General features: G+C 36.0%; 1 protein-coding gene across 2 annotated transcripts in view; it reads right to left on the bottom strand.

Annotated features, from left to right (window-relative positions):
* Positions 1-3,332: 3,332 nt before the first annotated feature.
* SULF1 (sulfatase 1) overlaps positions 3,333-12,981 on the bottom strand; it is a 93,671-nt gene continuing 84,022 nt past the window's right edge. For both annotated transcript variants that reach the window (XM_081950822.1, XM_081950821.1), the window contains exons 18-22: positions 12,193-12,365; positions 11,327-11,469; positions 10,452-10,575; positions 9,176-9,209; positions 3,333-3,487 (exon numbers count right to left, since the gene is read on the bottom strand). In XM_081950822.1, the coding sequence (XP_081806948.1) occupies positions 3,457-3,487; positions 9,176-9,209; positions 10,452-10,575; positions 11,327-11,469; positions 12,193-12,365 (505 nt within the window). In that variant the 3' untranslated portion in view covers positions 3,333-3,456. The remainder of the gene's footprint in view (positions 3,488-9,175; positions 9,210-10,451; positions 10,576-11,326; positions 11,470-12,192; positions 12,366-12,981) is intronic.

The following is a 12,981-nucleotide window of genomic DNA, read 5'->3' as shown; positions in this document are numbered from 1 at the left end:
ACTGCATTATGTTGCTGGGTCCTTTTATATCCGATACATTTTTGCCACTTATTAACCAATCACTAATGAAATATTTATGCAATGTTCTACTTTGGGATTGAATATGAATTTTTTCTTTAATTCTTCTTGGTGATGCGTGATCATGGATTGAATTGGATATTCTTCTAGTGCTGGCTGTAGTGGTTATGTTGTTATTACTTCTAAGTTATTTCTATAGATCATATCAGCTTTTCCTTTGTATTTGTTAACTGAGTTTATTCTACTCTTGGTTTTTTGGTCTTTCATTTTCACTTTTTTTCTGATTATTATTTTTATTATTCTGGTTCGCCTCACAGTGAGGCCAGTGAGTCAGTGAGTCAGACTGGGTTTGACATTTTTGTTTGCCTATTGAGTCCTTTTCAAGAACCTAGGATAGGCAGATCTGGATGTTTGCTGATGTTATAGATGTTGTCGCAGGAAGTTCATGTCTATAACTTGTACCTGAGCTTGGATAGTTATTTTAAATCAAGTAACTGGAAAATCTTACATAGTAAAACATTTCTTATTAGTTTATATATGAATACATTGAATTAAAATAATTTAATACCTTATGAAAATTTGACTTGACTGATTTCTATAAAACAGGTAAAGTAACATTTTTATTTGAAGAATTATTGCTTCTAGACTTTCCTGAATCCAGAATTGTTCTATAAAGTACTGCAGAAAATTCTTACAGTTTGTAACCTAATGAAAATCTATATAAAAATAGCATCATTCACATCCTTAAATAAATTTGTGAAGTGAATTAAAGTGAATTAAATAAGTTTGAGACATGTAAATGATAAATATCCATGTTTACAGAATCTACTAAAAGCTTTTCATGAAAATTAGTGAAATGCCTTCAAATAATAAGTAAATGTTACATAAACTATACAACTGAAAATTAATACATAAATATCAAGACATTTCAGAGAAAATGGGGCAAACAATTGCAAGTTTGTATATAAATGGCAAAAAAGAAAAAGTAGACTAAGTTGTATACCTTGTTAAAATATGTATTGGAGCTATTTTTTATGGAATGAATAACGAAAGAATCAAAAATGGCTGTATACGAAAATATGCTTTTCTCTACATTGTTATTCGGAAATAAGGAAAGCTAGGAGTAACCTAATGGTAAGTTGAAATTGGGAACTGAATACTGCAAAGTGTGTGAAGAAAAAGAATGAAAGAAAAGGTCAAAAGTTAATATATTCTGAATGTGGATTGAATGCAAAAATATGAGTAAACAATCTGGAACAACATTGGAATTGGGCTACTGTATGTAGGGAAAAGTAATGAGAATTAAATTTCAAAACAAATAAGAAGAATGAATGGGTTGAAAGGAAACAGGAGGCTGAGATCATTACTGGAGTTGAATTCCTCGAAAAGGAAAGAAATTTAAAAACCAAAAGTCAGTAGAAGATGTCGCATATGGATTTACTGGAAAAGTGTGGGGTAGTGAATGGTATTGGTGTATAAACTACACTTAGCTATCTTCGTCCATGTTAACTTTAATTTCATTGGTATACTTTACGAGCTTATACTTTTAGTATACTTTAAAACTAATCTTTATTCTGAAGGTTTGGGAGAGTGTTTAGGCTCCCTCCAGGGGGGGGACCCAACACCCCACCCCCCCATTTTGGAACTATCTTCTGAAGTCATTTACCAGTAGCTACCTTCACACAATTTCAGATGACGGTATCTTTTTATTTCCTGCTCAGATACTATATTCTAAAGCACTTTAATAAACAAACATATGCAAACTTCCCTGATGTGAGAAGCATTCCTTTCCTTGATTCTGGAGAAGAGTGGAGAAGCACTTTTGCACATAACATTATTCCCTCTGTACAGGACCTTGCTGTTTGAAAGGTATACCTACAATGCAGTATCCGTATGGCTACATACAGATATGGCAATGCAATTTGCAGTCTTACCTTAGATTGTGTTTAAAAGGGGATATGTGTAGCACTTCTAAAAGTGTGCCAAGATGCAATATAATATATAGCATATTTGTATGCAGAACCTTTCTTCGGACTAGATTTTATTCTAAAATGACTAGAACAGCAGTGAATGCATTAAGACTGTTTACAAAGTGGAAATCAAACTTTCCTGAAAAAATAAACATCTTAACAATTTAGTCCCTATCTACTGGAAAATGAACTCACTTAAACACTTTCTGTTAAGTTTCCTGTTTGTTATATCTAAGAAAAAAGTCACTGTGAATTGATTGGAAGATAAAGATTTTAAATCAAACATGAAAATCTGCTCAATATACCAATAACTGCTTTTTACAATCCATCTACATAATGTATTCTCTATCAACTTCTTTTATTGTTTTGCAAATTACATTTCATTAGCAAAACTAAGAACATGACGAGTCAGATTAATAAAGACTATGGCACAAAGATTACAAAGGGGCATGTAAATTTACTTTGACAATATGAAATTTCAAAGGTTCAAATCAATAAAAAATACTCAATAATGGGATAAGAATATTTGTTATGAAAACAGAAAAACGAACTTATTTCTTTTGAAGGTGCATTTACACTACTTTAAAAATAGGGCTCTGCTAAAAAAAAAAGTCACAATGGTGCCTTTTTAATTCTCAGATTTTAGTAGCTGCAGCCACATTGACAAGAATGTGTATGTAAAATATACACTACTAGAATTTTGCTAGCCTAATTTGAGGGGAGTGGATTTGAAGCACTGCCTTCTTCATTTAGAAACACTGAAGATTTCTGGAAACCTTCCCTTTTTCTCAACATTTCAGTTTTATGTTGCAGAACAAATGTATTTAAATCCCAGCTGATTATTTTTGCAGGAGAATTCATGGGAAGATAGACTTGCTCTTCAAAAACACCCTGTGCAAAATCTTTGTCTGTCATAGAGGCTGTCTGAATAATGTTAATTGGTTGCAAGATGAAGCTGTGTCTGGATTCCAGTTCTGTCAAATCGTTCCCACTAAAATCCATTTCTGAACTAACTGGCTCTTCAATCTTCAGCCATGTTTTGGCTTGGTGATCCTTTGTACTCCTTTTTGCAGGAATATCATTGCTTAATTCAAGTCTGCCATCCTTGCTTGACACTACTGTGCTCAAGGTCAGGTCGCCATAATATGTTGGGATGATAGGTTGAGCCTCTAGGGTTGTCAGCCCACTCGAACCTTCATCTATTTCAGCAGAGCTCATTCCCAGCAAGGAGAATGATGTGGATGATTCATCCAAGTCTCCACTCGTATTAACAGTGGCAGTCTCTGCTCTTTGATTTTGCTTAGAGTAACTGTTCAGCAGTGCAAAAATTCTATCTACATCCTTCAAGTAATTTCTCCAGTCATCAGAATGAATGCTGTAGTTGTTTCTGGCTTCATATAAACTTTCATTCACACTGTACAAATCTTCCAGTCCTTGCCAGCTGATGCTTTCTGTAAAATTTGGGAGCTTAGCCTTCCCATCCATGCCATAAGTGTCCTCTGTTAAAAAATAAGAAAGAAACAGTAATACTTGTAATATTGGAAATCAGTCATGTGTAGCTTAGCTCGGAACTGATTCAAATTGCTTTGGTTCAAATGTAATTTAATTTAGAAATTCAAATCAGTTCCATTTGGCACTTCAATCTGATTTTCCAAATTGATTCAAGAATATCTAGTTTGTTGATTCAAAGTGATTCATAGAACCAATTGAAAAATCAATGATTTGAATTAAATATCAATCTAATCTTCGCACAGTCGTATTTAATAATTGCCTTCTCAGTTGTGTAGCACAATACAGGTAAATCCTTACATGCTCTTTTTCAGAATTGTAGTATATTGGTTGCAATGAGAAAATACCAGCTCTTTTAATATTAGGCAGGGATATGCAATCAATATTTTGCGCAAAGAGATCAAGTCTGACGCGAGTGATTTAATACCAGGCAGCATCCTTTTCTTGCATTTGTTCTTGGGAGGTTCCATTCAATGTGATGAAAGTGAATTTGCTTTAGAAATTCTTCCAAAAAAGGAAAAGCATTACAGAAACATTCACATGGATTTCTTGCTGTTATAGTGATTGACATTTAGTTGCGAGATAGCCAAAGCATATGTATGAACAGTCTTTCATTATACACTCATTTCTCCCTGGCTTAATTAAATCCCAGGGGATCATAAGGAAACTCTTTATTGGAGAGTACTTTTAATTTGATGTCACCAAATCTTTGCAAAACAGGGCTTATAACAATATGTTCAAATATAATGTAATAGTTAGTATATATTTAAATAAAGCACGCTGTAGTTCATAGCAAAAAAAAATTTCTATGCAGTAACTAAATAAATTGGTGAACGTGTTGAACAATGCTTTTTCCCCACAGCACCTCCTGAAATTGGGGCACCACAAGGAGCTTCTGAGATGAGTTTAATCTGGTGGCCCTGCAGATACATAGGGACCAAGCCATATAGATAATTTCTCTTTTTCCTGGAGACGTGGATGTATCAAGACAAAGCAAAAATCAGCTTAACTTTTTTTTAAGCTTAAACAGAAACATTTTTAAAAATTAAATGCTGTAGATCAGGGGTGTCCAAACTTGGGAACTTTTAAGACTTGTGGACTTCAACTCCCAGAATTCCCCAGCCAGCCATGCTGGCTGGGGAATTCTAGGAGTTGAAGTCCACAAGTCTTAAAGTTCCCAAGTTTGGACACCCCTGCTGTAGATAGAAGAAGCACTTAAGAGTAAGCACTGTTGTACACTTCTGTAGCATGTAAATTGTTTTACCTTTACATTGCAGGTAATAAAATGTTAAGCTAATTCTTGCTTGTCTTCATACTATTTCTCAGCTATATTCACCTACTTTTGTCCAACCTTTTTGCACAAAACTGGAAAAGTTATTGATGCCCAGCTCCAGAAAAAGAAAAACGGCCACATTTGCTAATTCTTTATCTTTCAAATGGTTTGAGCTACAATGTTTGTCAATAATGGGGCCTATATTAGAATACATGTGGAGGAAAACAGGTTAAGACAGAAACATAACAGGTATTTTTCTACTAAAAGCACACATTTGAACATTTCAGGAAAGTTCTCATGCAAGGGATAATAATTGATATCAAGAGCTCTTTTATCTCTGTATTATTCATAATTGTTATAAAAAGAAATACTTTTGTGGGGGCAATAAGACGCTTCAAGATCTACTATCCATGTTGCCCAGTTGACTTTGTTTTCCATAAGTTTTCATCTTCATTCAGTAATTGGGAGGGGGAAAAAGTATATTTGTTTTGTAGATTTTTTTTAGAATGTAACAACAAATGGAAAAAACAAATGGCATTTAACTCATAAATATCCTTATATAAGCAATAGCAACAATACCACTAGATTCATTTGGGTGCTTGTGGAAATAACACAACTAAACTAGAGACTGATGAGGACTTATAGACACTATTATAGTCCATAATTGCAAATATGGATGCACATATGGACTATACAGGGGTCATCCAGAAAGGCTTTCACATGCTTCAAGAATCTCAAAATCTCTGAACAAATACCTTTTCTATCAAAAATGAAGCAAATCTTATACAATGAAGACTCGGCATGCCCAAATATTTTAGGAATTGAAAAGAGAACCAGAAATGATTGGAATTAAAATGTAGGTATCTGACACTGAATAATATGCAACAATTTTATCATCGGACTAATTTGTAGGCCAATCAGTAATCTTAATCTTTGCCACTGTATGCAATGTCTAAGGCAGGGGTGTCCAAACTTTTTGAAACGAGCGCTAGATTTGGTGAGGTGAAAATGTGCGGGGCTGACTATTCAGCCTGACATTCTTTGAACCATTGACATTAATGTGCGGTGAAAGAAAAAACGCTGGCTGGAGGGGATAAGTGACAGGCTGAGCTGGGGGGGAGAAGAGGTTGCGGGCCATTCAAAATTTGAAAACGGGCTGCAATTGGCCCCAGGCTGGACTTTGGACATGTCTGATCTAAGGAGAAGCAACAGAAGAAGCTCTTACACTGAGAACCTTTTTTTTAACTTTCCAAAGATGTCTGACTGACTAGTGATAAAAGTACTCAGCTAGATAATGACCTTAGATTTTATATTCTTAAGAAATATAGAAAAGAAAGTTTTTGGATAGAATGATAGAGGCAGATGGAGGGACGTTTGTGTGCTAATGATTAAATCAATATGACATAATTGCTTTGGTATTAGTGATATCAATTAAACAGCAAATTTTTACAGAAAGAAGGAGGGTGCAATTCAGAAGAGGGACCTTAGAATTAAATCCAGGAAAGGACTTGGTACTAGAGAAAACATTAGAAAGAATTCAAAAATCTTAAAAATGAAGGTGAACTTCAGCCATATCAAAGCAATTAAATGAAATCAACTTCAGCCATATCAAAGCAATGTTTCCAAACTTGGCGTCTTCCAGATGGATCAAGAATTCCATAAATCTAAGCCAAGGGATTCTGTGATTGTAAGACATAGTGGGAGTCCCTGTGCCATTGGGACAGATCTAGAAAGTGCCAATTTGAAGACTATTACCCAAAAGAATGCTATGTTACTCAGGACAATAATTTGGTGTAGCAACATTGTGGACTCTTTCTGAATACAGGTACTCCTCAGGTTATGACAGCAACTGACAACAAGAACTCCATCACTAAGTGACACGGTCATAAAACATGAAATCATGTGACTGCATCACTTAGCAATGGCAAGGTTGCCATTGTTGAACAAAGATTACATAAATCATTAATCAAGGACATCACATGCTCATGATTTCAGATTCTCCATTGGTTTCCCTGTTGATTTTGCTTGTGGAAAACTGGCAGAGAATGTCAGAAATCCCAACTAGGTCACCAGGGGGGATGGTACAATGGCTGGAACTCCGAGTCTCCATCCTCATTAAGCACCATCATAGATCTGAGTGAACAATGTACCTATACCAAGAAGAGGAGCACGCTTGCGTATATGTATTCTTATAGGTGTGCCTGTACATACAGAACCTAGAAGGCATATCCCCAAAAGAAAAGAATGTATATTAATTGAATCACAAATACTTACAATTAGCCACTTATAAAGGAAGGTAGACCATTTGCAAATTTAAATGAGGCCCATCTGCATACACCAACCATTTCCCCCACAAATACGTCTCTCATACAGATGACCATACATGCGCCTCCCTTTTTCCAAAAGAAACCTCAGCAGAGAAAAGGGAATAGAGATGGGATGACTGGAAAGCGTAACTGCACATGGAAAGGGAAGGAAAGAGACAAGGGGAGACAACCCATGTAGAAAAGGAAAGAGGTAACAGGGCAGAAGGCAGAAATGCTTTGTTTCTATGTTGTAAACAGGTTGAATTCACAGACAAACAGCCTTCTCAAGCCCCAACTAATCTTCAGTGCTAATTCTACCTTTAAATGGCTTAATGCTAATCCCTTTGTTTTCAACAATATTTCCTGCCTTATCAGCGGGGCAGTTTAAACCTTTCTATCATTCACCTCCCAATTCATGACATTCAGTTGATCAAGAAGTTGACTTATTGTTTTTATTTTTAAATGATCATAGAAGCTTTGGTGAATAAGTTGCTTATTTTAGTTTCTTATTGATTAAAACCGTGGCTCAGTTTGATCTGGATGCAAGTTGATACTGGCCCTTAACCAACTTTGGTTTTGCCTGAGACAAATCTGATCTTTGGTGAAGGTAATCATTGAGCCATCAATTTGAAGTGTGTAAGATAAAGGTAAAGTTTCCCCTCGCACATATGTGCTAGTCATTCCCGATTGTAGGGAGTTGTGCTCATCTCCGTTTCAAAGCTGAAAAGCCAGCGCTATCCAAAGACGTCTCCATGGTCATGGCCAAAGGCGTACGCAACACTGTTCCCACCAAAGGTGCTTCCTATTTTTCTACTTGCATTTTTACATGCTTTTGAACTGCTAGGTTGGCAGAAGCTGGGACAAGTAATCAGAGCTCACTCCGTTACGCGGTGCTAGGGATTCAAACTGCCAACCTTTCTGATTGACAAGCTCAACGTCTTAGTCACTGAGCCACCGCATCCCTTTGAAGTGTATAAAGACTGGTAATTGTTGCCACCAATGCCACAGTAAGCAGAGACAACTTAAGCAGTTTGACAGAGTAACAATCCTTGAGAAACTAAGCAGAAGGTAGCTTGTAAATCCCAAAAATGAAACAATGTAAATATTTTCTATTTGACTCTAAATATGTAACAAAGCCCAACCTCTTACTGAAGTTCTGCAAAACAATCAATAATCCTAAGAGTCACTCTTCTTTGAACATTCATTTCTTAATTATTATCTCATAGCACTCTATATCATCTGGGTGCTGATCCAATCCACATTGGCTTAACTTCAACAGCTTTGTAACATCAGTTTTACTGGTGCAGAATTAATTAACCCTTTTTTGCATTTATTTGGGAAATGTGCATAAGTGTATTATGGACCAGGTCACCATCTTGCAAGGTGACATCAGTTTTATAAAACAACAAGTGCTATAGGAGAAAAAGTGAACAAGTATCCATTCAAATATATGAACATTACATACAATGTGAGCTCAATTGATTTTGCTTTGCTGTGAAAAGGTACACATATTTAAGCACCCTCTTTAGGGCATCATGACCTATAACAGTACAAGAATGTATTCTTCATTCCAGGTTGCCTAAACACATGGAAATGCTTGATGCCCACAGAGAGTGATATGTAGATGTTCTAGATCAGGGCTGTCAAATTCCCAGGCCATGGGCCAGATGCGTCATATGCTGGCCACAGCCACGCCCAGTTTAGCAATGGGGGAAGCACTTCCGATACATCATGTGATGCTGCCATGACAATGTGAGTTTGACACCCCTGTTCTAGATGGAAAGACAGATGGGGTGGATCGGTGAATAAATGGCTGAGCATTTTTTCTGCACTACACCTTCTCTCCCTTCCTCTGCTTAAATATGAGGATGAGAGTGATTTTCCTAAGGTGGAATAAAATAAAATGAAATTTTGATGTAAATATATTAAATGTCTTGTGAAAATGTAAACACCGGTGGTTTCATGAACAGCATTAGCGCTTGCATGCAGCAAAAGCTATGTGATGTGCAGCAGGCAAAGTAGAGGCATTAGTTGAAATGGACCAGGTCATGCAATTATTTGGAAAGAAGCTGCTGAGGAGAATAATAAAGTGTGGATACCTGTGTGGATCATAGCTTCCTCCATCTTTATTTCCTGATATAGGAAAATACAAGAGTAACTTTTGTTAGTGTTTAGATTTGGTAAAATCATTCACAATGTAGCTTTCCATGCACAGCATCTAATTCCTAATAATAATTTTATGGGGTTAAAATCAAGTAAAGAAGCAGTCCAACAAAGAATACCTGAGTAAGGTATGTTCTGAAATAACTAAAATAGGACAAAAAGATAATTAAGTTACAAGAAAAGGGAAATGTTTATTGGTAAAAGAAATGAAACCATAAAAAAAATGGGAGATAAATCTCTAAGGAACAAACCCATGATTTCTAATTATATTACAGATGATATGGATATCTTGCCCCTTTGGGAGGAAGTGAGAGCTGACTCAGCTATGCACTTCTGTAACAGGAGTTGATAATGTTGTGCAAGGCTGATGCCAATTCAGATTCCTTTCTCCTATTGGCAAGTTCAGATTGCTAAGATGTGTAAAAAGAGGCAAGTTTCAGGCTTCGCCCATCACAGGTAGATTTCCTAGTCACCAGAAAGCTCTAAATCAGCTAAAGAGAATGTTTTAAATGACAATACAGAGGATATGCAACATCAAACTAACATTAAAGAACACACATTAAGGTCTCATTATCTAACCATCTTAATGGTTATTTGTATAATAAAAACATGACCACTGTGGGTCATTTATTTTTATCTTATACTTTTATCTTATCATACTCTTATCTCAATTTCCCAATAGATTTTGGGAGAAAAGAACCTAGCCTAATTTATTGATAATGGGTAATTATTGTATAAGGTAGGGGTGATTTCTTAAATCTATCCTAACTTATATTGACCAAAGAAATGCCTGTCTGTTAGAACTATGTAGAGCAAACATATGGGTAAATAAGGAAATTGCAGCTTTTTCTACTCCTTAGATGATTGAGCCAATCACTGCCTGTCAGTCCAACCCATCTCACAGGGTAATCGTTGTGGGGAAAATAGAAGAAAGAAATATTAGATTGGTTTGTCACCTCGGGTTATTCATAAAATCAATAAATGTGGAATATAAAGAAATAAAAATAAAATATTTTGATATGTATTATTCATATGTTCAGTGAAGTGCATTATTTTCTTGAGCTTTTAAGTCCTCATCTAAAAGTCATTGTCAGGATCCATATTTGATACATTATCACACAGCAAGAGGTTTCACAGACAATTTAGCTGCTCCTTGGAATAATTAAGGGAAACAAAACACAATATTCCAGTTTTTAAACCATAAGTTGTTACCTGTGTCAAGTCCCTTAGGTCTTGGATTGCACTGCTTATAACCTTGACAACTCCGTAGCTCCATTAGCTGAAGATGTAGCTGGTTCAAAATGCCTCTTTCTACTGTATGTACCGAATTCGTTAGCTGGAGACAAGAAAAGAAACAAATGAATGTCTGCATCTGCAAAAGGAGTGAACTTTAAATGATTATGCTTATGTATGTGGACTTTCAGCAAGTTATAACTGCTTCTCACATTTCTTTTGTAGTTATATAAACCCTTTGGAAAACACATGCAAGTATCTACAAATGATTCTTGATTTACAACTCCAATGCAATCTGCCTCTGATGATCATAAATTGTGATGGTCATAAATCAGGTCACACACATGACCAATCTAGTCTTTTTTGCAGTGATCATTACATGAACCAAGGGGCTACTTTTGCCAAAAACTGGAAGTAAATGCTAATTTTTAGCAAAATCATCAAAAAAGGCAGTTATGTGACCATGGGAGCAAAAAGCTGGAAATGCAGGGAGCCTAACATACAACTATATGACTCGGAGAGGGGGCGGGGAACAGCTTTCAAAACTTTGGAACTGGGTTATGAGTATCCCCGGGAAGTCTGTCATAACTATGAAGAGTCATTGAGCGACTGGTTGTAAATCAAGCACTACTTGTAATCTTTTCTCATGCCACATATGCCATGTACTAAGAAAGCTGCAAAGTATTCATGACTGTACGCTTGGATCAAAACTTGGATGTGAAAGTGTTTGGGGAGACAAGCTTACGTTATTTTGAGTTTCATCAAGATATAAAATGGGATATAATTGAAATGTATTAATAGTGGCTTAACTAAGTTAGTGTTCCACAATTGTATCATTTTTAACCTACATTTACCTGGTAGGGATCAGAATTCATATCAAAATACTCCAAAAATCCTGTCGCAAATTCACAGAAGAGGAAGTTGTGTGTTTCATTTACTGTTCGCAAACACCAGTAAGTATTGTTGTTGGAGCTTGTACAAGCACAAAATGATCCCACTGTTATAGGGGAAAAATAAATTTAAACACGCATGTATTCACTTCACTTGAGCAAGGACAATCTGTTGATAGTTCCATAAGCAGATCACAAGCTTCATGCAATGATATTGCATATTAGTGGACAATGCTCGTACAAAGTGCAGATATAACTGTTAGTGCACAAAAATATTTAGGCAACCCATGTTATAATATTAGAAAAACAACCTACTGGTGATAAGAACCAATTTGGAATTCGAATTAGCTACCAGGATAACTTTCTCTCCTGGGAGTTCTTCAAAGCAGAGCCTAGACAGCCCACCACTGGATGAGTTCAAGCTCTAGATTTCTTGAACTGAGCAATGGATTGGCCCTGTTTGCCTACGAGACCTCTTCCGGATACATCACTAAATAGATAATGGGCACTGCTAGGTTCCTAGCACTGTCACATATGTTGCTGTCCCTCTATTTAATCAGGCAAATCTTTATACTCCTACTGGGTCACACAAGATCTCTGATTTCATTTACTTGGAAACAGTTTTCACTCAGAAATCTGTAAATTTAAACCTAGTCAGTTCAGCTCTAAATGTAATTCTAGTTTGAATTAACATACCCATTTTTAATGAGCTCATTGTCTTTTTTTCTCCTCTCCATATGAGATCCAGAACAAATATGCCCTCCAACTCCCTAAGAGCTCACATCAATTCTTATTCCTATGAGCATGCATCTACTGGAAGTGGTTCTCACAGTTCCAGAATGGCGCAGTCTGCCAGTGATTGTTGTCATGAGTAAAGCAAGTGAGTCCAGGAAGGCTGCATTCGTCTCCTTTCTTCTGGCGCTTTTTCCCTTTCCTTTCTTTTTTTCTCCTCCGATTCTCTTTGAAGAGCTGAAGCTTACCATCCACTTCTTGAGCAGCTTCCCTAATCATTGAAGAATATTTAATAGATGTTAAATAATAGCATCCGTTAACCATCGAGGCTACAATAAACTAAGTCGATGTACATGTAGATTTTTCACATATGAACTGACCACTGTAATTTGGCTTATAGTCTAGAAACATTATATATTATTATTTTCCCTAGTTTCCCTAGTTCTCGAAGAGTATCATCGGTTGCATTGGCTAAACTCACTACTGCTAATAGGAACTATTATGCAAAATATATGGATTGCACCAGGTTTTGAGAAGTTAATCTGCTTAATCTAACCTCTGCGATTTTAGTTTTGTCCCCCCCGCCACCAGAAAAGAATTTCACAGCGGATCACAGATATTGCTTCTCAGCTACTCATCTCTATCACTAAGAATATAAAGACATAAAATAATGTTCAGAAACCTATATACTTTTAAGTATACATAGAAACCTATATGCTTTTAAGTATACATAGAAACCTGATATAAACAATGCTTCCTGCTGTTATTTATAGTCTTCTTTGTCAGTGGTGGAATATGGTTACTGCTGTTTATTTTCCTATTCTTAACTTATACATCTATCAGATAGTTAATAACTTAATATACATTTTAAACAATGGTGTTATGCT

Source organism: Natrix helvetica (assembly GCF_964273705.1).
Source record: "Natrix helvetica genome assembly, chromosome: 4".
NCBI lineage: Eukaryota > Metazoa > Chordata > Lepidosauria > Squamata > Natricidae > Natrix > Natrix helvetica.
The sequence above is the reverse complement of the archived record's forward strand: the minus strand, read 5'-3'. Positions and strand labels throughout refer to the sequence as shown.